The sequence below is a fragment of the Alosa pseudoharengus genome, unplaced genomic scaffold (genome assembly GCF_046254945.1).
Source record: "Alosa pseudoharengus isolate Yale_2024_CS ecotype anadromous, Long Island Sound unplaced genomic scaffold, YU_APseudo_1.1 YU_APseudo_1.1_scf_19, whole genome shotgun sequence".
NCBI lineage: Eukaryota > Metazoa > Chordata > Actinopteri > Clupeiformes > Clupeidae > Alosa > Alosa pseudoharengus.
Window position 1 is genome coordinate 31,200,669 of NW_027468657.1, and position 25,982 is coordinate 31,226,650.

Here is a 25,982-nt window from a genome sequence, read left to right on the forward strand (position 1 = left end):
GCAGAGTGTGGGAGGTTCAGCGTTAGTCTGCGGTGAGCATTAGCTCCGGCCAGCCGCCCGCCACTCTCCGTCTCTCTTTTTTGCTCTTTCCTTTCTTCCCGCCTGTTCCACCTGATTCAGCAGTCGGCTCAGCACAGGGCTTCCATGCTGAACAGAGCCACAGAGGCCCGGCTTTAGGGGAGTGCGGAGTCATCTACTATTATAAAAGAGCAGCTGGCCAGTGGCCTGTTGGGCTTCAGTGGGGTGCACACACACACACACACACACACACACACACACACAGAGTGACGGTGGTGGTCGTAGCTTCTGCTGCTGTTAAATATAGCTTAGCTGTTAGCGCAGCCTTACACAGGATGGATGAGAACAATGGATGCGGGTGAGGAAGCAGAGGTGATGTGAGGAAAGATGGATGAAAGGACATATCAGAGAAATGGGGGCAGACATACATATATGTCTCTCAACAACTGTATAAACATAGCTTGGTGAGGGAATGAGTAGAGCAGTCCCAACGGGGCATTTGTTTTCTGAATAGCAAACTCATGCTGCAGCAAACTGCCCCTGTTCAACTGGTATGACCGAGGAAAAGTTCTCTGGAAATGTTTCCCTTTGTATGTTATCAACCTGTAACATCTAGCCTGCTGGTAACTTCAACTGCATTGCAGTCAGGATAGACTTTAAAGAGATTACAGGGTACGAGGAGCAGCCTAGCACTGGAGATGTACTGTACAGTGTGTGTGTGTGTGTGTGTGTGTGTGTGTGTGTGTGTGTGTGTGTGTGTGTGTGCGCACAGCAGGCAGAGACAGGATGAAAAGCGAGATAGAGACCGATAAGAGACTAACCTTGAGCTTGTCGAAGCGCTCGCTCAGCGAGGACACCTGGTGCTCGCGGTGACGTCCCACCAGCTTGCAGAGCGAGCAGATGAGCTGGTCGTCCACCACGCAGTACATGTTCACCTTCTCGTTCTCGTGCTCGAGGCAGGTGAGGCCGCGCAGGTGCGTGTCCGGCACGGGCTCCACCAGCCGGTGGCTGGTGAAGGGCTTCTTGTTGGGGTGGGTGGCGCGCAGGCAGCGGTCGCAGTAGGACACCTCGCAGGTGACGCACGTCTTGATGGCCTCCCGCGGCGGGTCCTGCTCGCAGAACTGGCAGCCCACTAGGGGGCGCAGGTGCTGCTGCTGCACCACCTGCTGCTGCTGCTGCTGATGCTGATGCTCCAGGGACATGGCGAGGGTGGAGGAGGGCGGGGGACTCGTGACGCTGCTGACGCTGCTGGTGAGAGCGGGACTGCCGCGGGCGCTCACGCTGTGGGGAGACAGCCGCGGCGGGCGCCGGCTCTCGTTGGGCGAGTTGGGCCCACTGACGGAGGCCTTTTGGAAGCGGTCAATGATGTTCTGCAGCGTCACATTGCGCTTGAGGCCCTCCAGGCCGCGGTGGTTCAGCGTGATGACGTAGCGGCAGGTCGGACACTGGAAGGCGGAGATGGACTCGAGGGGCTTGCTGGTGGAGCAGTGCGACACCAGGATGCGGTGGGCGCAGTTGAAGCACAGGCTGTGGGCGCAGGGTAGCAGCAGGGGGTCCTCAAAGAGCTCCAGACAGATCGGGCACGTCAGCTCGGACTCCAGTGTTTCCATCTTCAGTTGGGCCGATCTAAAGGCGACATCAAATCCCACAGAAGCTGGTCAGTCACCTGCACGGCAAACAGCGGACCGGGGGGTTAGTGCCAAGCCAGTCACACGCATGCACACACACACACACGTCAGATTGTGGGGCTCATTCCAGTGGTCTCATTTAGCCAAAACTTGGTGAGTTCTCTGGTATTTTATTGGTGTTTTGTGACGTGACAACACCCAGAATTGCTGACTTTAACTTGCTACTAATTGACGAATCGCATCTGATCCATTTCTCTGCCATGAATTTAGCTTGCCTGCTATTCAGTGTGCAACGTAACTGCAGTAGCATACAGAAAAGTCAAGGCAGCACCGTGCCCAGCAAGAACACTGACCATAATCCACTAGTTTGGGGAAAAGCCTCACATCTGACAAAGGGTTAGTTCACGATAGCCACAACACAACACACAACACATCCACACAGTGACAGTTGTTTCAGCATCATGGGAAAGCCGACACATGTAACTTGCAGATGCCGTCGATGTCCTGACAGTGAGAGAACCAGAGGACAAGCTGTGCTCTGGCTGGGCTCAGTCTATGGGGCGAAACACGCAGGACCAGAGCAGTGACCTTTACAGTGACCTCTGCAGACACAGGAAGTCCACAAGGCACGACCAGAGAGACACAGCCAGTCGGCAAGGTCAAATGCTCATTCCCCACCACAGAACACAGGGACACCGAAGCACGTGGAAGGGCAGATGGATAAACAGATAAAGAAAATCACACACATATAAAATATGTTTATCTGGGCAGACTAACTGCACTCCTTCCCTTTTTTTTCATCCCCATCAGATTTTTCTCCCCAGAAGTCAGCACAAGCTTGTTGCTCCAGTTAGTGTCATTTAGGAGAGTCTGTCTGGCTGATTTGTGTGGTTCTGCTTTGATGGATATGAATGGGCCTGAAGGGGATGGCTCACCCTACATCCAGCCCCGGTCTAATCAGCCCTGCCCTGCCCTGGAACCTGCCCAGACAGCCTGTTCAAGACCAGGCGCTCGGTGGAGGACGACAAGAGGAAAGGGCTTGAGCTATGACCCATCACTGTGCATTTCCAATATTTATAGAGAGAGAGAAAAAGAGAGAGAGAGAGAGAGAGAGAGACAGAGAGAAAGAGAGGGAAGTGGAAAGCAGCAAAGAGAATGGAAGAGAGAGAGATGCAAGATGAAGAGCTTGCGATGACCCTGTTTGAAAGGACTTCATTTGTTTCTGCTCAACTGTATCCAAAGGGATATGTGAAATTCTTGTGCTTGTGTCCACACCAATGTGACTATTTAGCTGGCCTTCTTTTGAAAAGATTCATGGCTTCTCAGTGTTACGAATCATTTAGCTGTGCAAATTCAGTTCAAGAAAGTCTATGAAAGGCAATCATAGCCTGTAATGAATTTTTGAATTTCACCTAGGGATCAATAATGTATGTATGTATGTATGTATGTATGTATGTATGTATGTATGTATGTATGTACAGTCTGTCTGTATTGTATTGTATTGTATTGTATTGTATGTACTGTATGTACTGTATGTATGTATCTATCTATCATGTATGTATCTATCTATCTATCTATCATGTATGTATGTATGTATCTATCTATCTATCTGTCTATCATGTATGTATCTATCTATCTATCTATCTATCTACTGGTTCAGATGTTCTAGTTTTCAGCCACAGTTTATGTGCCTGTAGGGCAAACACAGAGCTGTAATGTCAGGGAGATTAAACTGACCAGAACGTCTGAAGAGTAAGAAATTGTTCATCTCTCTTCTCTCTTACCTTCACCCACACACAAGGACACTGGTTACACAAAACTGCAGGAAAACAACTTATTGACTTCAAGAAGAGTAAGCACAGCCACAAATTGTCCAATCCAACTTTCAGACTGCCTTAAGATTAGAGGTTTGGATGAGTAAGTGTTTGGGGGGAACAAAATTCATTACTGGCCAGAGGAGAAAATAAATAATGTCCTGGAGGCAATCAGGCAGATATGATTGTGATAAGAGGCTGTGTCCTTCTTTAACTTTCACCTTGGCATCGGCAGTGATTTATGGAGCCGCTTCATGCAACTCTTACCTACCTCCCCACTACCTGCCGCCACTGGCCACTAAAGCCCCAATTACCTCCATCTGATAAGGTGAGGGAGGGGGGAGATAAGAGAGAGGGGGGAGGGGGGAGGGATTGACCCCATTGCCCTTGGCCTATTAAATGAGAGGTCACCATCAGTGACCCCAGTGGCTCAGGTCTACTCTATGCCATTAGCAAAGATCTATAGGCAGAGAGGGGGATGGAGTTTTTCTGTGTGTGTGACCAAAGGTAAATACACTGGATTCATTAAAGAGCCACTGTCATGGTGCCTTGGTGATGCCAGGGGAGGAGTGATGTAATAGAATCGTGTATGTGTGTGTGTGTGTGTGTGTGTGTGTGTGTGTATGGGGCGGGGGGGGGGTATGTGTGTGTGTGTGTGTGTGTGTGTGTAGAAGATGAGAGAGAGAGGAGCAATCATTCTCAGAACAGAGATGGCTCCAAAGCCCCTCTCCACTTAATCAGATTAAGGTAAAAGGCCCCATATGGCAGGCAAACAGTGTCTGCTTGTGTTTACCTCCAGACAGACTTGCAAGCACACACAGACAAATGTGGTTGCACAAAGACACACACGCACGCACGCACACAAGCACACAAACACACACACTGTTTATGGGAGTCAACACTTTGATCCTTTCTTATGTTGATTACTGTGTGACTTGTCCTTTGATGTTGACTTTGTTCAAATCAGATGAAAATGAATTAATGTGATGGCTGACTCATGGCTTTATGACTGAACACTGCCACCTCTATTCCACAGCTTAATAGGAGAGTTGGGCACACTGCTGAACTATCATTTCATGCGCTTATGGACTGAAATGCCATGGCAAATTCCGCAGGAGACAGGCTGGCACAGACACAAAGGGGCTATTTCAGGCTAATTTAATAGACAAAAAAGAAAGACAGCTTGTTGTGTCTCTTTTGCTTGTGAGCAACTCTCAGGTCATCGACTAACAAATCCCAGCCTTGTAGGGGGGGGGGGGGGGGCAAGCGGCCTGGAAAAAAAAAGAAAAAAGAAAAGCAAACGTGCATGTTTGGTTTGAGTTGCTTTTGTTTGTTTTCATTGTTGCTTTATTTAACCCAAAAGAAAATCCCCCTGGGATGCCAGGCTCTCTCCACCAGCGTCTAGCCCCAGACAGGAGTGTGCGTCACCGCGGAATATGGCATGCCTGCAACAATGACAATTAGCCTTGTCCAAACAATTGGTACAGTTTGCCTGTAAAACTAACTGGTCAGACAGCTCTTCCTTGAATTATTGTGGCACAATAATAATGGGGGGGGGGGGGGGGGGGGGGAGATGTGACCCCCGTCCCCCGAAACTAAATGGCCAGCGTCACGCATGCTTTCATGGAGGTGGACACAAATCCACTTAGACAGCGTATTTTTAAACCCCAGCTATCCCCACACCAACACGCATGAATAGTTGATGCTAAAGTAACAGCAATCTGTTGTACTTATGGAATCCTTTAGGACAGTCCATGCCAATGAATTCACAGCCTCTCAAAGACGTGAGATATGGGCATTAGCTGCTTTGACACACTTACATGTTTTATCAGCTAACATCCCAGGCCTACACACATTACATACACACACTTCCGTCTACATATATACCGGCCCGACACACATGGCTGGTAAAAGCCTGGCAACTCTACAGTGGATATTTAATGACTTGGGCTATTCACTGCGTGGCTGTCAGGAAGTCGAAGGAGGGTTCGAGCGAGTGTGGAGGCGTCAAGGGAGCACGACTGCGGGTTATTAGTGTCCGGCCCGAGAGAGAGACGGGTGGGCCAGCGGGTCAGACCCACGCCCCAGCCCCGCCGCTGTAATTGAGTCATCCATCTGCTGTCAGTGTGCAGCTGGATGGGTGGGTTTCAGACAGGGATCACATAGGCAGCAGCTGCCTGAACCAGTTGCCAATGGCGGGTTGAGAAGAGCTAAAGGACCCCTGGTTTGAATGGCAGTGGTGGCTGTGTGGGCGCTAGGAGAGGAAAAGCAGAGAGCGCTGTAGCTAGTTCACATTTAGCGGAGAGAGCGGGAGCTTAAGCTGGCTTTGGAGCCAAAGCTGGGCCTGGTGGTGGGATGGGTGCCAAACATTCGTGCCTTCACAACCTATCGCCCCAAATTCCGCTCAAACAGCCCTCTGGCTCCCCGTGTAGCACCTCCCCACTGGATGGAGAAGGGGGGCTCGCTGGATGAGCGGCTAATTATTGCACACAGAGAAACTGGGCCAGTCAGATGGAACCGCATCCCACTGAGAGGGATTTAGGGGAGGGCTGCATGTGTTTGTGGTGTGAGAATCGCAGTGGCTCAGGAGAATAAATCCGCCTGGACGCAGTGAGTGACAGTGATTCACCGCCTCCTCTGCCGCTGTGGTGCTCGGGTTCGCCTGCGGGGCATGTTTACCGGCAGGCCTGTCTCGGGAGGGAGGGGTTGGCTGAGCTGGACATGCGAGCAGGTGTGTTTGTCTGTGGCTGGAGGACACAGTAACATCAGCTACGTAACGGTGAGCAGATCACCACGGGCTACGTTAACTCCCGCAGCCGCATCTCCATTCCCTGCCACCTAATGACCTTGAACAAATAATCCGACACACTGTCTATATTTAAACAGAGATAATCATCCTGTGCATATGTATTTTATGACTGTGTGAGCCATTTTGCCCTTTCCTTCGTGCTATGGCTCTCTGGGACAGTAAACATATGCACAACTGTTAAGAAGCACTCAAGTTATCTGGGACAAGCAGAGCTCTCATTCCTCACATTGATAAGCGTTAACAAAAAACAGATGCGAGGTCACGGCTGAGTCAGGACAGCGCTGGAGCTCTTGGTATGCAAAACACATTCCTCACATATTCAGATGAGAACAAAAGGTTATGGACACTAATTACAAATTACTAGATTATTCCACCGGAACAGAATTGGAAGGCTAATTAAATAAGCATTTTGAAGCGAATGGCCATGTCAGACGCAGGTCTCGCTGTGTGAGACAATACTAATAGGTTAAACCTGTTTAAATAGCTTGCTGATTTGCCCTCCGAGGACTGTGGATATGGTGATAGTGCTATAGAGTTGTCAGGCTGCTCTCACTGACAGTTTCATGGGGATAGTTAAAAACATGGTGAGGTTTTCACTGGGACTAAGAAAACCATTTCAGACAACTTTCCTCCACCACAGGTCTCATGGGAGAACGCCTCACCCAAAGGCTGCCATCAACGTCATCCACAGACTGCGTGTTCCGTCGAGTGGTAGGGAACCGTATTTATTTTTTTGTGTGAAAGCTTTGGTCTTAAGGAAGAAAGAGCAGGAGATAAAGAAAAACAGAGAAAAAAGAGAGGGAGGATGAAAGAGTCAAGGGAACACAGACGTGCAACAGTAAGTAGTCTCAGCTGGTTATCGCAGTTCCAGGGAGAGAGAGAGAGAGAGTCTTTAAATCCACTGCAAATATGATCCCATTTTTCTCTGGCACAGTGAAAAGGTAAACAAGGCAGGGGAAACAGAAATGGCAAAACTGAGTAATGCCCCAGGGACCGCCTACCTAAACGAAGCCCAGTCCCAGCCCAAAAATGTTATATAATGGCACACAGCTCAGATCAGGTAGCAAATTAAAACGGGTCATGCCGTATTTTGAGTTTTCCACTGTGGGGGCCAAGTGTCCACTCAATGTTGTCAGAGAAAATATTGAAACACATGGGGCCACATTGGCGGGCATTCAGCCGTTTCCACTTCCCTTCCTTTGACCGACGCGGTGCTTGGTTTAATCAAACATGCAATTTCTATTCATAGAATGTAAACAGTGGTGATTCTGGGCGGGTTTCCATTTCGACATTCTCGGCCTTTAACGGGGCAGCCGAGTACCAGGGCCTGGCCCCAAGTGCCTTTGCCTTCCGTTCTCCCCTGAGCAAATAAACTTCACCAACATGCCTGGCTTCAGGCTGAGATTGAGGTCAAAGAGCCCATGACACTTGTGATGAGGGAGCCAACATGATGGGGAACTAGTGTGTAGTCCTTTGCTTTCTGGAGTGAATGAGGAGTTTTCTACTTAGCGCTCGAAAAAGTTCCCAATGCAGACAAGACAATTGTGACTCGATTCAAGCTAAGCATCCTGAATTACAAATTTGATGACGGTGCATGGTTGGATGGTTGTGCTGATGAGCTTAGAAATCACAAAAACAATTAAAAAAAGAAACTGACGAAAAGGGAAGAAAGAGGCAACAGCAGCATAAGGACACAGGTTTGGAGCCCCCCCTTTTTACCACAGTGTTTTGATTTCCTCAAATCAGGAACACGCTTTGGTTTTCAATTTTTTTCCATCAATTTAACTATGCACCTACAGAACCCCAGATGTACGCAAACCAGAACCAGTGGTGTGCTGAACACAATAACGTTAATACCCTCAAACGTCTCGTCCTTTTCTCTAATGCTCTTACCCCGAGCAGTGTCTTATCATGCCTTCGCACAACATGCCGCTGCCGTGCTCTCCCTTCACCCATAGCTCTTCCATTATTGATGTGCATTTGCTCTGGTGAGAACAAAAAAGCGGATAAAAATGCAGCGCAAAAGCTCATAAGATATTTAGCGCGGCTTAAAGAGGCGGCGTGCGCCCAGGAGAAAGCGAGAGCTGCTAAGTGTCACCCCACTGGCTGGGTGTCCCCGATGCAGACAACTGACCAAGGCAACGGTTCTTCCCCGGGCTCTGTCTGGAGGAGGGCTCAAATAAATAAAACGTGACTAGCCTCTCACCAAAACATAAGCCTAGAAAGGCTTCTCAAACCGCAGTGAGTACAGAAAGAAAATGCCGTCTAACCGAGATCCACCGGTAACCATGTCAGTTAGAGACTAATGGTGAGAGAATCTATGAGATACTAATATCATTCTATATAATAAATACATTATAAAATCAAAAAGTCAAAAAGTACATTTACTTATGCTTTACCATATCTTATCCAGCCATATATCCATATAGAAGAAAGGACAACTTTCCAACCAACGTCTTTAACATACCCAAAACAAAAAAATTAGCAGAATGATCCTATGTTACACTGGCCTTCACATTTTAAGGGGTGGATAGTGATACACAACTTCAGGTGATTAAAATTGTCTGCATATCCTTCTCAGTGATGTTTGCTCCTTTTTCCAGTTTCAAGCTAAGTGGTAACTTGGCCTATTGACCACGATTGTAAGAAATTAATGTTTTTGTAAATGGGAAGAGTGGAAGTAACCTTATAGATTATGGAGGTTCATTTCAGAATATTGCTGGCATGCATATTTGATCAATGTAAGCATAAAAATATGCATGAAGACTATATTTCATGCCAGTTCTTTATCTCTTAATCTTTATCCAGCACCAACAGAAAATATTTCTGGACTTGTTTCATTTCCATGTTTTCAGGGAAAAAAAATGTGTTGACTGGAAATATGCAACTAATGCTTACCTTTATGCCAGCATTCCCATAAATATGCTAATTTTGTGCCGACCTTCTGAAAAAGCAGCCTAATCTGCAGTGTAAGTGGCAGCCTGATGGGTTTTTGTACAAATACTATGTTCGCAAACTGCATTAGCCATGGTCATGCAAATCCAATGGCCAGGGTGAGGCTGCATGCAATCTAACAACTGAGATTTCACACGCGTGTATAGGGTGTTAGTGGAATACATAATGTGAGCCCCAAAGTTCCTTGTTGTGCCCTGAACTTTCCACTGGTCCAAACAATTGACTTGGACAAATAGGCCATGCTAAATGGTATATACATATTTGTTATAACAAGTCTTACATGGAATGCATTTTCACTCCTTAATAAATGGGTAAGCCCTTCACAACAATTCCTTATATCCGCTTAGTCAGGCGTTTTCTGATCCCCTTGTTAACAAGAAACTCACTCCCTGACACAATGGAAAAATAGCATGAAAAGTCCATTCATCAAAAACCCACTACCTGATCTAATCAGCTTGTTTATAAGCACACTGAAATGAAGAGCTCAAGCATGTCCCTAACGTGACCTTAACAGCAGCCTCCAAGTTCCAAATGACACAAGATTTGACAAGATGAGAAGATTCTTCTACAAACTGGATCAGAGCCAGGCCGTAAATGACAGCAGATGAGTTGATGGGTGCTGCAGATGAAAGCACATTAGTTATCTCCATTACCAGAAAACCCTCTTCTTAGAATCCTCTAAGGTGCAGTTCTCTTATCAGACACTTTCCATTTTTGTCTTCAGAAGTGGTAAAAAAAGGTGTGAATTATTGATGTAATATTTAAAATTACCCAAAGACTGATCCACTGACAGTATGCAGTTACTCCCTCATTCATCTGGTCATAGAGAATTAACATCTGGAAGAGCACGATATCCCTTAGGCTACAATGTCCTTGATAGGAACAGGACTAGGTTCCCTTCGCTGTAATAACACCTGGAAGATCACATATATATTTACCAGGTATAAAACTGAAGCACCTCACTTGAATATCAACTATCGCCCCAGGTAACATTTACCTCCCAAAAAGCCATATACAAATAAGTCAAGAGTGCTTCTGAAGTTTTACAAGGTAATCAATCCATACACGGCATCAGAGAATGAAATGGAAACATTCCCATTCACCCCTGAGACGTGACGCAACTGTAGTCCTGAAAGTCAGAAGATTCTATTAATACACAGCTGTAATGTTTGGCATTTCCTCTAAAGGAATGGGGGTGGGGGAGTACTCCATTGTTTTCCTTGGCAGCAACTGATTTTTCCTGGTCCTATTCTGTGTATTGAAATGTCAAGCATTTATTTTTCCATGTCCCTTCCCGCATCTCGTAGAGTGGCCTTTGATATTTGCCAGTTTGTTGTCCAATATAGTCATATTATCACAAAAATTGCGTTTTCTGTTGCACGTAATCTTGACTAAGCTGTACATGCCTACTATTGTACTGAATGTCTGTAACACAGCTAAGAGCTCATGGATGTGATGTCATTCTTATCACGCAGGAATAGAAAACAAACACATTTTGTGGCATCTCTCGGCGGTTCCGAAAGGCCAGTCAATAACAAAAACAAACACAAAGCATCAGAGTTGATTCAACTGTCAAAACCGAGCAAAAATATTTACTGCCGGCCAAAGTAAACATGTCTACTTCCCCCAGGTGTGAGTTTGTGCAGGCCGTTAACAAAACTGACAAAGGTCACGCGGGTTCATGTCCCGTTGTGAGTGATGCCAGATGGAGACGGGTGGTGGATGCTGGAGTGGAGTCTTCCTATACTGACATGTTCTGCATGTGGGGCTAAACAGTTGCAGCCATTCTCTCGGATTGCATTCTATTCTATTTTCATCCAGCATTGCACACAGGTTTGGTGTTGTGCAATCCTGGTGGATTTTGGGGGCGGGGGGGGGGGTGCACAAAAACAAATGCAGGGCGAGCACTGATGAAGCTCTTGGGGGCTTTGGGTTGGAGGCAAGCCTGATTACTCTCTCTCAATGAGGGGCATCTTAAGAATCGCATTGATGAGATCACTTTCATGCTTCTCTCTAGTCTCATGCATGCAAATGAGCTGCTTTCATTTTGAAGAGCGCTTTAAGATATAAAAAGAGACGCTCAGAGAAATGGAGACTAAACTCTTCAGTGAATGCCATGCTTCTGTCTGAAACCTGTGAGTAGCCGTCTCTGCCTTTTGAGTGGATGAGAACAAAACCTTTCAGATATCATTTGCGTTATCATACCATTTGATAACAAGACGAGCACGATGTGCAAGTCATAATGCGGTTGTTAGTATACTCTGTTTAATATCTGAGAGACAGGCATCAGTTCACAGACCATGAAATGACATTTGATATGAAACCTGTCGGCTCTAAGTTTTCTTGTGCCGAGAGCAACAAAACGTATGAATTATCTTGTGCGCTCGGATGCAATCATTTGTACTATTATAATACTAAGCCATTGCCAATTCTGATTTGGCTTACATTTGTTTACATAGGTAAGGGGTGATGCTAAATCTACATTCTATGTTGTACCAACCTTATAATTCCTTATTCTATAAAATATTATTTGACTATTGCCCTTCTATGCTTTTATTAGCTATTCCTGTTTTATTTGTGTTTATGTGAAGCACATTGAATGACCTCTGTGTGTGAAATGCGCTATATAATTAAAGTTGACTTGACCACAATTCAATTTCTATTTTTTTTTACCAATTGATCGAGTTAATCTGGCCAGTAACTAGCTTGGTCAAACCACATCTGTTCCCTCAGACACTCCCCTCTGGACACAGGATCTTGATCTTTCTGGTTTCCTAGAGGGTCTGCAGTTTTGATCTCCCCTCTCCTTTCAAAGGTAAATATTCATGAGGTAGCAGGGAGGTTAGGCCAACAAGAATGTTTCAAGCGGCGTTATGCTTGTCTAAGCTTAATATCATAAATGTTTAGTCGGCGCTAAACTGCCAAAGTAAATGGTGACATTTACTGATGACTCGGCTGAGGCTCCCACAATACACTTACACTCATCTCACCTCATTAAAGCTGGAGTGCTGTCAGAGGCAGAGACTAATGCTGAAAAGAGTTCTCCTGGCAGTAGGGAGCACAGTCAGGCAGTCAGAAGCCACAAATGTAAGTGCTCTGGCCTCACTAGGGTTTTAAACAACTGAACTGTTTACAGTCATAACTAAGTCTGTGTGTGTATGTATGTATGTGTGTATGTGTGTGTGTGTGTGTGTGTGTGCGACCATTGTGGTTTTAATTTTTGTTCACAAACATCTCTAAAGCGTGTTCCACCTTTCTTTTTCCCTCCGCAGAGAGCAGCTGCTGACAGATTTGTGTCTGAGTGCTGAGGTCTCTGCTTGCATGCGCTGCAATGAAGGTAGTCTCTCACACAGAACAGAGCCTACGCGTATGACTGTGTGCTTGTTTTAGAAAGGCCCTTCCATGCCTCACCCCTTCCTCTGTTTCCTCTCTACTTTCTCCATCTCTGTCTCTCTCCCTCTCTGTTCCTCCCATGGGAAAGGCCTGGGTTCAGGGGTGTGTGCATGGACCAGTGTGTACGTGTGGGTGTTGTCTTGTGTGCATGTGTGTGTGTGTGTGTGTGTGCGTGTGTTGTGGGTGTCGTCTTGTGTGCATATGTGTGTGTGTGTGTGTGTGTGTTTGACGGCAGTGATGAGCCCCAGTGCCAGGTGAGATCATGGGAAGCACATGTAGGCCCTGCAGGAGCACACAGCAGCTGGTCCCGAAACCGCCACAGCGGGAGCCGCCTCGGCCTGGGCTGCTGCTGGAAACTCCTGACCCCGCGCTCCCGCCGGGCCTCCGCCTCTAAAGCAGCGCAGGGCCACGAGGCCAATTAGTTCCAGAGGTGGAACCGGCCTTGGCCCCCTCGGCTTCCTGCTGCCTCGGAGCTGTTGCACGAGCTCCATTTTAGAGGGGGCGGGGGGGTGTCAAACTGATGGTGGGTTGCATAAAAAAAAGAAACTGGAGCAGGAAAAACAGGGCTGTTTGTGTTCAGCTCGCTGGATATGTTTAACAAGCAGCACGGGTGAATGGAATGAAAATGAAAAATGAAAAATGAATGAAAAATGAATGGGTGATTTTCCCCCCTTACTATTTAAAGAGTGGACGAGGAATAACACTCTTTATAGCCGGACTTGGAGTTTTGCCGAGTCAAGGTGCCCCGAGGCCACTTCCTGCATGGTTGGTGTGTGTGTAGCTAAAACGAGCTGAGTGCAGCTGGAGTTTTTCGGGGCCGGTGGATGCAACCCCCCCCCCCTCCTCTTCTCTAACCCCCCCTCCACCAACATCCCCTTTAGCACAGCAGCGGCACTTTGGGGAGTGAGAGAGTCAAGTGTCTGTGTGCAGGATCGCTGTTTGTAGTCGCTGGCCCCCTCGCTCCACTCATCCCCAAGTCCAGGGAGCATTTCAATGTAAATCAAGGGAAGCAGAAAATCCAATTAAGCCATCTGCTTTCCCCCCTCCTTTGGCTTCCAAATTAATAGACAGAGTGCAAACAAGCAAGAGATTGAGAGCGCGAGTGCTCGTTGAGTGGACGTGACACGCTGCAGAGCGGGGGTGCCTCACTGGGGCTGATGCAGGCGTGGGGCGGGTGGGGGTGAGGTTGAAGTGTGAAAATGCTTCTTGAGGGCGTATTAGGACACTCGGGATTTGGGGAAAGCACTGTGACACGGTCCCCCTCCAGTTCACAGCTAGATTATGGCGCCCTTGAAAACGCCACTGCTTCATCCCTATATTTCATGCGTAGCCTCGGCTGCCTTCTGCAGAAGCTCTGTGTGAGGTCATCAGGTACAGGCAGTGGAGAGCGATGCCTGCTTGTGGGATTACAGTACACAGTCTCTGATTTTTTGTGTGTGACATTGGGATGATTCAGAACAGTGTCATCGGATATGCCAAGTATGCGCGCAGACATAAATAGAACTGTGAAATATCTTGACTGCTGCAGCTGACAGTTGATGCCATAGGTGCAGACTAAGCTGTTGTCACGGCGCCACAGTGACAAGCTGCTGATGGTGAGCCACTGTGACAAACAAACAAAAAAGCATTATGGGTAATATGGAGCCGTGACTTGGAGCTCCAGTCACAGTTTTGCGACGAGCACAAGCTCATTCATAAACAGCTCAAGCTCATTAGGTTGAACTGGCTGATTATATGATCACTGGTTGATATGTATGCTACCTTGCTCCTCTACAGAAAATAGGATTTGTACAGCGCTCTCATCAATACCCATCAGGTATGGGTCAGCATAAGAACAGCATAAGAATTCCGGTCAGGGGGAGTCTTGTTGCACTGCTAAATGTTATTCCGGTATTTAACACAACTAAATAACACCTATTAGCCACAGCTGATGTGGATGAATGGTTGTGATAGTGGAATAGGATTGTGAAGCATCTAATCAATACTCTAACCATTTCAGTGAGCTGGCTGAGATCTTAAAATGTGGAATCTGAGATTTATGTTGACTCTGAAGGTTGTGCTTGCTGTAACTCAGTGGCCAAATCAATAGTCTGTTACTGTTCGGGGACAAAAGGAAGAGGCTTCATCCTTACCTATTTAAGCTGTGATGTTGGAAAGCTGATGGGCTTCCAGTCAAAATAATCTGTTAATACTGGTGGTCTGAACTAATGCCTATGGCCTATTGCTGACTAAAGCATTATTGCGCTAGTCATACACATACACACATTATAATGCTAAAAGGTGATTTAGGGCAACTGCTGTCATTTGCAGAAAACTAGAAGCTTCCTAGATATCCAAATGATCATCGAGGAGAAAAGGGATCTGCATTCATGGCAAGTAAATACATTTGTGGCATGACAAACTGAAAGAATTTAAGAAAGAATTAATCCTACTAGTCCTATCCCAACATGCCAGCGCACAACTACAGTAATAGATTAAGCCTAGAAGCAAGCACTGCTTTTTCTCTGTGTTAGGGAGCTATCTCCAAAACAGATTTAGTTCACTGGTTTACTGGTCATGACTCATGAGATTATTCTCGAGTGATATTGCTATTCTAAAGCTCTAGCTGTAAAGTGTAAAGTGTATTTGGCAATTCTGTGACCTTGACTGCAGAAAAAAAATCTTCCCAGCCATTGCTTTTGTCACTGTGTGTTATCTTTGTGGGAGGAGCATAAGGCATTGTACCCTGGGTCACACTCTCTGAGGGAGTACTGTGATGTTCTGTGCCATCCCATTTGCTACAACACAAAGCTATTCACTTGGCATTATGAGACCCATCTGATTAACATTCACCCATGAGGGATTTTGAGTAAAGGTTTAACAGCGTAGCCCTGACCAAAAAAGAAATCAAAACAAACTAGAACAAGCACTATGAATGATTAATAAATAAATAAATAAAATAAAAAAACATAGGTCTGTTATTCTGATCTATAGTGTCTATTGCCTGGTCTGGTTGACATGCAATCAAGATGAGAAATGACAGGTAACTGAAATTAACTTCAGCTCGCAGGCTGACCTGTCTTGCCTTGTCAGGCTGTGGGGTTTGTTTTTGCTGTGTTTCTGCAGATTCTGGACGATACCAGGACACAAGACATACATAACCTGTCTGACCCAGCCAATGACACTCAACTGGGCATGCATGGCTTTGCATGTACAACTGGCTATATACTGAGGAACTGGACTGACTGAACATCAAATAAGATAAATTCTGTAATCCCTGAAAATACTGCAAACCTTTAAATGTAATTTAAATAACCTTAAATGCAACATTCAGAGGTAGGCTACTACACAATTTGCTTAAACAATAGCCATCAATAGACCAAGTGGTTTCTGCATGCAAGGTTATTCATAATGAGTAAATATTCCTAACCAATAACAGTTATATGTGACATTGTGACAGAGGAGATAGCCTATGCTAAAATACGGACGTATTTATACGGATCGTATACGAATCAGAAATCCTACTATTTATTAACATATAACATTGCTACACTGAGTATAGGGCCTGTTTTATAAAATAATTTCTAACAGTGCTACACAAAAATGTCCCTCCTGTTTCATCATGTCTGCTGCACAGAGTAGCCTACATCAACTGTAAAGACTTGAAAAAGAACGAATTGTGAAGGTAAGGGCAATAGTGAGCTTCTCTAGAACCATCTCAACTTAGCTTGCCAAGCCCATTTCAAAATCCTGAAATAAATGGACACCCTACCTCTAAACCCAGGCAGGATGCAGGGACACTGTATAATATGTGTAACTTGAACAACCTACAATATATTTGGCAGATCTACTGACAGATGAAACACCTGCTTTCTTGTGTGTATCCACTGTGGTTCGAGTAACAGCAGAGAAAACATAGAGGTCACAAAACAGAAACTTTTTTTCATTTCGCAGCAGAACTAGAAAGCGTTATGCTATTAGGATTTCATGCGTAATGGAAATGCAAAGTATAGGTTAGGGTTATGACATGAGTAGACATATGGAAGAGAGAATGAAAAACGTTGCTAATAATTTGCCAGTGTGAGTCCGACTCGCTAAAATGTGAAAGCAAATCGGTGAAATGTAATAGGCTTAGCTACCTACGATTTAAACGAGTGTCATTTCAAAAGACAAAAACAGCAGCACATTCCATCGTCACGGGGCGATAGAGCACACATTCTTCGAGACAATAACCCCTTTTCACTGAACGTTTTTAAATAAATGTGTTCATGGGTTGCGTCAGTCAAATGGCCCTTCGCTCGAGGGTAGCCTACATACACTGTAAATTGTACTGAAGTCCATTGCTTGGAGGCTGTAACTACAGTCCAGCGTGAGACACCAAAGCAAGACTGCCATAGCGCCAGTGCCTAACATGAGCGCATATCCAGCTTGGGATCATCTGGGTTCACTCATATGTCGTAAGCATACACAAACACTAATCGATTTATTAAAAGTTGGTAGGGTTATAATTAGGTTAACTTAGTGTCAACATAACCTAGTCAGTTTACGACTAGATATCCACCTATAATACTAATACGCTATTCAATTCTCGTTTCATATCGTCCGCTGTAGCTAAGGAATAATGAATTGATTTGAGATCCTCCACTAGTGAATGGTTAGCCTACATGGTTTGGATTTGACACACTTTACTAATACTTCACCAAAACAGCCACGGTCACCGGCACACACACAGAGACACTCACACACACACGCAGCCTGCTATGGGAACGGTTGGGATTACCTACCAGCTTTAAATGTCGAACATTCTTTTCCTCTGTCATCTTGGAAAACAACGCCAAAACGAAGTAAGGAAATGGCGAGATAAGACCGTAGTAGCCCGAGAGTTGTGTGTCGGAGCTTTTCTCACAGCAGTAGTCTACCCTCGGCAGCGCTCCGTACAAGCCCAGGCTTTCATAGGCAACTTCACAGAAATGAGGGAGAGAGAGGAGAGCCAGACAATCACAGGAAACCGGCTCCTCCTACCCATACCATGCGAAAAAGCAAACCCGACAACATACAAGCGCAGGCTGACCCACAGCAGCTAGACGGAGAGTGAACAAACTATAACCTCATCTAAATGTCAAGTTCGGAGAGTGAGCTCGAGCGCAACCTTTTCCCACAAATGAGAGGCATCTTAAACATAAACGTGATGAAGCACCGGGCAGTATGGTACTCTTCACAATGACCCATTTGCTGTAAAATAAGCTTTATTCTAGTGTATGCAAATGTAATAGCAAATATGAATAGCAAGTAAACGAACCCACTGACCAAAGAACAAATTAATTGGTATCACTAAAAATAGCACACATTCACACAAACATACACACGCATGCACCCACACTCTCTCATCCACGCAGATTCACGCGCACGCACACACACACACACACACACACAGCACTGTTCACACTTCACAGTTAAGATGCTGAATGTGAGAAGGTCACCTCAGTCCTACAGGGAAACATACCGTATGACCCGAGCTGACTCAGGTCAGGAATGTCCCATAACCACATACCAGTCTCACATGGTCATTCACAACATAAGCCTTCCTTAACACTCTTGAAAAACGGTTCTACACTCATAGAAGTGCTGCTGAAGGTTCTGCTTTGAATCTTACACTGATCAGATGAAGAACTTTTTTTACTGTGAAGACCTGAATAACCAGTTTTCTGTGTGCAACTGAAGAGCTGCAATTTTTACATTTAAGAATTTTGATCACAGTACTCTAGGTCTCACAGAAAGTTGTCACTTTATCATTTCACATTCACTTGCTCTTTCACACACATTCTCACACTTTTAGGAAAAACTTGATGTGCTGCAGCGGTACATAATATGACCACATGTTGACTGTTCAAAGTACTTCATAATTCAATGAATGTGTGTGTGAGTATGTATGTGTGTGTGCCACTATATGAGTGTTTGTGACTAAAAACCTGTGTGCACTGCCACTGTGCCTGTTTGTGCCTATTTGTGAATATGTGTGTGGGTGTATGTGGGTGTGGGCCTGTGTCTGTATGCTTGTGTGTGGATCTCTCTCTCTCTCTCTCTCTCTCTCTGTGTGTGCATTTGCTTAGTGGGGCTACATGCCCACCAAATTGTATGTGCCTCTGCGTTTCGGTGCTTGGACTGGTAAAAAAAAATGTAAATAACAAATTGATAAAAAAAATCCAAGTTAATTTTCCAAGTTAAATAAAAAAGTTGATACAAAAACACTGAAGACTGAGTCTGAACACTGAAGACTGAATGAGTGAAATGTAACACTCATTTTGTCTGTATCATTTAGCTTTGAAATCCCCCCATATGCATTTGCCATTGACTGTACTCAGGCCATAGTCACAGTTTGCATTGTGTAATCCTGAGTCGTGCTGTGGTCTGGGTGGAACACCTGTGACTGGTGCGTCTTGTCTAACTTCCTGGACACCTGATAAGTCAATGACTGACGACCTGTTGCGGATGAAAACACCCCCACAAAACCAAAGAAATCACCAACCAAAGAATACACTGAAGAGAAGTTCTGAGGCTTTTCTGCCTAAAATTCAGAGGAGCATGCAGAAAGAAAAGATGTTTTTCTTTTTTTAGACTGCAGACTCCAGCACTGTCAAAGCTCATAACACATTCAGTGAGAGCTGTTTTGTGAAGTTTTCAATTAACATGTCCACTATGTAATAATAAAAAAAATGTGGCGAGTGGAACCAATTTTTCTCTTTTTTTGTCAGTGTACATCCATTCGCTTTCGAAGGACACACACTGTTCTCCGTTATCATCAGATGAGGAATTCATTCCATTTCACACCAAGAATGGGATCTCTGTCCTGCACGAAACTGGATGAACGTGATGCATTCACAGCAGAAGCGACAGAAACGGCTGCTGATTAATGCTCCGCGAGACAAAGGCTGCCTGACAGAATGAGGGTACAATGCGCATTGACAGGGAACACGGTGGACCATGGGAGAGATTCCCATTCTTCCTTTTCATTTCTTCCTCTGTTCTCTCTCTCTCTCTCTCTCTCCCTTTTTTATCAGCGGCAATAGAATGGCTTACATGAGAGCTGCCGCTTACATAACAGATCATCATCCACACATCAGAGAGAGGATGCGGGGGAAATGCATCTGCCTCTCATCCAGTCCGCTGAGGGCTTCAGACAGACTGCATACTGTATGGCAAGAGCAGGAGAAGGGAGGAGAGAGGAATGAAAAATAAAAAAGAGAAGTCCCGTCATGCGCTCTTGTCACGCTGCACAACAACATGAAAGCGAATTCACATCAGCACCGCTTCAGAGGAACGAGTGAAGAGGCGAATAAATGATACCAATGGCCATTAAGATGAGAGGAGAGAGGGAGGGGGGGGGGGGTCAATCTTTTGTTTTGAAAAAATGCCAAGGAAACAAAGGCGTCTGTCTTTGTGAGCGCAGCATTTAATCACAATGAGCCCCGGCCCATGAGAGAGTCGCAGAGACAGATGGAGCCTCTGAGCTTTATTGCTGTGTTTGTAAACCTCCCGTTCACTTTCATCTCAAGGTCAGGACTAAACCACATCACAAGCATGAAAAGCTCTCGTTCAAGTGCTCCCACGTTAACCCCCACCACCCCCCCACCCCAACCTCCCCATACATGCCGCAATCCACAACAAATGACCCTCAACTCTTGGGTTTTTCCACGCCTGTTTTTGTTACTACCAGATGTTTAGTGACAGCTTCCTCAGATGTTTTGGCTGGTGAATTTAAGGCGATGCAGCAGCCAATTCGGTGGTGCTGTAGACTGGTCACAAATTCGATACTACGTCCACAGGCTGAGCACTCTGTATGCGAGTTTTTGTGAGATAGACAGTAAGGTTTTTTTCCCTTCTCAGCTTCCAGTGGTTGTGGATGTCTTAGCACAGTGTCTAAACACCCTGCTGTTTTCTTGTCAGAGGTGGGTATTTCTGTAACAACACTGTGCTGAGAACAATCTCTCCTCAGCAGGCTCCGTCAGCTTTCCTCTCAAACATTTTCTCTCTCTCTCTTCAAACGTAAACACAATGTTGCCCTGGACAGTGTGGTATTCTTCACAATGTTGCATTTGCTCTGATATAAGCTCTGGTAAATATACACAGTGTGTAAATAGTATATCACACACAAGGCACATTCACAGACACACACACAGAACACCAAACAGCCCAGCTAGAAGCAGCACCAAATCTGTGGTGATGAATGAATTTCGTTTTCCCTTTAAAGTTCGTCACCTTCAGTCATTTCTGGTTGAAAAAGAGAAAATATACAGTGATTAAATTCATAGGAATCAAACAGACTTTTGTTTCCACAGATTTGGCAAATATAAAAATACACAAAAGCCTATCAATAAATGAAAAATGAAAAAGTGTCTGGTCAAAATACATGAAAGCCAATCAATAAACAAAGCGTCCAAATGTACTAGAGAGACATAAAAGGAGGTAGGGCTTGAAGCAGTGGCCAGAGCGCTCCCTCTTTGTCGCAGTGCAATGTTCTGCATGAGTGGATTACGCCTCATGTGGGCTGGAGCTAAGTGCCGGTCGTTAGCTGTCAAAATGGATACGATCACGGCAGTTTTTAATGGCGCAACAAGTCCTGCTAAGAGCGATTCCGGCGGACGCCTGTTCAAGAGTAGATGATTGCACTAGGCAGAGGTTTGTTGTTATATGGCCTGAATGGACTGTTTTGGCTGATGACACAGGACTGAGCCAACCCTGGGGCCTGTCGAAACAATTAAGCTTTGGTGGCGTAAGCCTCAGTGGCCTGTGATTGGGCCGCTACGTCCTGTTAACGCGCTGACACAAGGTGAAGTCTCCGAGCAGGGATGTTTTGTGCAAGCAGCTCAGAAGGAGGAAACTCGCTTTAAATCATTACCCTCTAATGGGCTTCTTGACAAAGACACGAGGCAGTTTGTTTTGAAGTCCAGCCTCAAACTATGATTAAGATCCTCTTCTCTCATTATGAGAATGCTCACTGCTTGTTTTACTGGAGTGACAAATCTGAGGTAACGACCAGCTGTCAAAGTTTAAATAATATAGCCGCTTTTTTGGGTCTGGCTGCTTGTAATAGATTGACCTCTTCGCACTATGCTGAGCTACATCATATTCTCTGGCATCTGAATAGAGACATTGATCATTAAAGCCTAGTGTGTGGTGCTCGGTCACAGTAAAACGTGAGAAACCACTGAAAATAATGAGTTCTGTCTATGGGGATTACGAGAATGTCAGTCCACCTTATCTACTTAAGATGGATCTATACAGGCCCCATCAAAGCACTTCTAAATCAATTTAAACACCTGCCAGCGTCATACATGTCAAAGGAGAGCTCTTGTCTATAAACAAAAAATGCTCTACCCGCTTATTAAGTCGGCGTCAAAGTCAAATAGGAAAGACACACAAAGACACGCATTGTCAAGTCAAATGGGAAAGACAAACATTAGTAAAGCTGTCCATCTGTCCTCAGAAAAAAGGAATACAGTGATACAGCAAATCTAGTTGAAGTGTGGGATCCCCCTGATGACCTCCTAATGTATGTGGATATCATACGTAAGCCGGTAGTTAGCATGCATGGGCACGCTGCAATGGGAGGCAGAGCTTTGAGAGTACAGTGCGCACACGTGGGATGCATGCTTAAACAGTTACAATAAGGTCAGCGCACTGGTCCTGGCTAATGGTAAACGGGCCACGTGTCTCTGACCGTTTCTGGATCATGCATGTGCAGCCGGGGGGCCAGGGGGTGGGTGGGTGTGGTTGGGAGTTATGGGTGTTGGTGTGGTGGAGCAGGCTCTGTTTGATATGCATCAGAATGTGTAAACACGTTCCAGACTAATCTCATTACCTTTGCTTCTCTCAGGTCTGCAGGGAGGGAGTTGATAGCAGATAAAACCAGCAGCAGCCCGACGAGCAGAGTGCAGAACAAGAATGTGCAGGTTGGCATAACACATGCGTGCACACACACGCACACACACACACACATACACACAGGCATACACACACAGGCATACACACACAGGCTGGGCAATGTCCTAAAATAAAGACTTATCTGTTCCATCTCTCTGTTTGTAGCTATTTTGTTATCACACCACTCGTCCAGAAGGGTATATAGAACACACAAACACATGCATTCATCTACTGCAGGCACTGGAAACAAAAGAACAGGAAACCTGCCACAGCCGTGGTCATATGTTTTTCTGATGATAACCTACGTTGTCAGCCTGTCTGTGTGTTTCACCACTGGGGAGATCTGCTATACATTTTATAGATGTGCTGTAAATCCAATCCATTACATCAAGCCAGAGCCGAAGAATTGAACCATTTCCCCCTGGGATGAACATGTTTGTATGCATCCATGCATGTTGATCAATACGCTGTGATCTGCACTGAAATGCTTGGCTCAGCTCTGCCAGGGTGGTCTGCCAAATCAGCCAAGATGTGAAATGACTTCAGCGACTGAAAATTTAATTTACTACAATTAGCCCGAGAGAGACAAGGAAACATGCAATCCATTTCTCATTTATGCTCCTCTACGAGGCGATTAGTTATTTATATATGTACAGTACATCTCAAGTAATTTCATAAGCCTCATTCATTTAGACCATGTAGCTCATGACTTCTTTAGCAGATGTGATTCCAGACCAGCTTCCTCCTCGCATAAATGATAACAAACAGGAGACTCTGGCTCCGGCAGCATGAGCTGGGAATACAAATGAAACAACTCGGCTAAATTGAGCAGGAAAATCTGGTGCTTTATGAGCTAACTGTACACAAAATAACTGGAGGGTATTTGGTTCTTCTGAAGACAACAACAGAAGCTGAGCAATGGACAAGGTGTCCTATAAAAGAGAAATGACTCAGACATGCGCGTGCATGCACACTCTCTCTCTCTCTCTCTGTCTCTCTCTCTCTCTAAAACGGTGTACTCACACACAGACTGAAAGGGAGAGTGCAAACATGCTGCTATCAAAATCAGATTAAACAAACAACAAAGGAGGGAGTTGGGATTAACCATTTACCACAATGCGTGGTGCGACAGCACCGTCTAAAGTGCCTTTGGTGGTGCAGCTCCAGAGCCATGGGAGAGCGCTGAGAAACGCCACATGATTCTCCTCAAAGGGCCATTTTGGCTCCGCACACACTACCGACTTCCCGTGCCTGGCAGTGTGGGCTTCGCACATTCACACCTCGCCTCGGTCCCACGCATGCATTACGCGCGCTTTAATTACATCTTTAAAGGTGTCATGAACACAAAGCAAAACGCTCTAAAATAAGACGCCCCGAAGCTGACACGATCGATGAAAGGGTGGTATTCTGTGGCATTTAGCAGCTTTATCTAGACACAGATGCACTGCCAATTAGACTCGATAGTCTGCGAGAGGGTTATGTACCCTGATCAGAATGGATATTGATTTTGACCAAATGAGCCTGTTCTCTCACGACGCCTCTCGCTGAACTGCATCATATGTTCAGCACACACAGGGAGACTCAAGAGAAAACCCTGCATCCGGACATTTCATCAAAAACGCGGCCAGACAGAACATTTCTGTGGTGTTCCCATATCCCAAAAGCCTCAGATACAGCCCTAAACCCTTAGTTGTCCAGTTCAGGAGGGAAAGGAAAAAACAAATCACACTGCACTCTGTATGTGGGAGTAGTGAACACATTTTTATGACAAACTGGGGCAGTGCGAATTTGGCTGAAATATGGGACCACCTAGGGTTAACATCTAGGGCAAAAAACATATGGTCACCTTGACTCACCCGGCCTTTGACCTGGAGGTAGGTCATTAAAATGCTTATAAAACTAGTTTTATTTGGTTGGCATGAAAGCATGCATTTTAATGCAGATAAACATACTTCTTGCTATTTAGACTTGCTTGGATTAGATGGCATCACACAATTTATAGTGAAAAAAGCCTTTATAAAACCTTTCCACTTTAACTGAGATTATGATTTTTAAGCAGGGACAATCATCTATTTTTGTTATTTGAGCCACAAGAGGGGTCTTCGTGAGGGGTTTTGAGTGTTAAAAAGCTCTACTCTATGGCAACCCAAATGAAATGGGAGATTTGGATGTGAGCCAAGATGAGCAGAAGGCTCGTGCCTCCACACTCAAACTGCAATCATGTTTTGACTGAATGCCGTTTGCCAGCCTGTCTGACGAAGCGACCAAAGAGGGGATTGAAAAGTGAGCACGCCGCCACATTATGACTCAAGTGCCCATCAGACTGCTATGCTCTCCAATTTCCATAATCTTGCTTGATCAAATCATTAGTCCTGCGGCAACTTGACCAGAGAGCCTGTCTGAACCCCAGAAAAGCCTTGGGGTGCCTTGTGCAAGTGGCACAGTGCACACTACTTAGAGGAGCATCTATGTTCCTGAGGCTGCCACCTGGGGATGACGTAGCAGTTCTGACTCAACACTTTGAGAAGTGGATTCAAACGTAACATGACAGGAAAAACGGGTCCTGCCACGTAGTAATGCGTCATGTTGGACGTACGCTGACCAGTCAGAGCAACAGAGCAACACTCTGTGACAGCACAGCCAGGCAGTGTGTTGCTGTATTCCTAGCATCTCTTAATAAGAAGAGATGCTAGGAAAGAATTTAGCCCATTTTCATGTACCTGAAAGAGACAGCACTGACTGTCTTTAAATCCCACTGCATGGGAGTGATTATAAACCCATGTGCTCTACTGACGTTACCCAAGAAGTACTGTTTTTGTAGAGCAGAATGTTTCATTAATAGGGCCATGGGGGAAATGAATAGATATCTAGAAGAGCAATCTTGCAAAAGAGACAAAACCCCTGTAGCATTGTATTATTCAACACCTTAGCACTTAAAATGCCTTGTCATTGTTCAGTGCAGTCTATTCAGTTATCTCATGAAAATGCCACTTTGAGGAAACATTACAATTTCTCAAAGAAGAATATTTAAAATATCCGTGGAGATTCGAAGAATAGTCTGGTAAGTAATTTGTCTGATGTAATGGCTTTCTATGATCAGTTTCTATAAGGATGTTTAAATATTGATGAAAAAGGCAAGACCCTGATGATTTCATATCAGGACAACCCACACCAGAAGCTTGTCATCATTTCCGCCATGTATATCACAAGGATGAGGTTTAGGTCAGACTTTCAGTAACCTTTAATAAGCAAAACTCTTCGGGTTTGTCATTATTATCACCTTATGTTTAGAGATGCACCGATTGCAATTTTTGGGCAAAATTTCACCTGCCGATACCGATACCAATTTTTGGGCAAAATTTCACCTGCCGATACCGATTTTAGCCGATTCCGATTTCATTTCTTCTAATCATTTTACAGCACACAAAAATAGTTATTTTCTATCTTTTCTTTAATAGAACATGT

General features: G+C 45.2%; 1 protein-coding gene across 6 annotated transcripts in view; it reads right to left on the bottom strand.

Annotated features, from left to right (window-relative positions):
* Positions 1–25,982, bottom strand: part of mid2 (midline 2) — a 98,238-nt gene that overhangs the window by 42,159 nt on the left and 30,097 nt on the right. For 2 of the 6 annotated variants that reach the window (XM_076292378.1, XM_076292373.1), the window contains exons 1-2: positions 17,381–17,629; positions 840–1,684 (exon numbers count right to left, since the gene is read on the bottom strand). In XM_076292378.1, the coding sequence (XP_076148493.1) occupies positions 840–1,628 (789 nt within the window). In that variant the 5' untranslated portion in view covers positions 1,629–1,684; positions 17,381–17,629. Of the gene's footprint in view, positions 1–839; positions 1,685–17,380; positions 17,630–25,982 lie in introns of those variants that run through there. The other 4 variants (XM_076292377.1, XM_076292375.1, XM_076292376.1 and 1 more) reach the window with 3 other exon arrangements.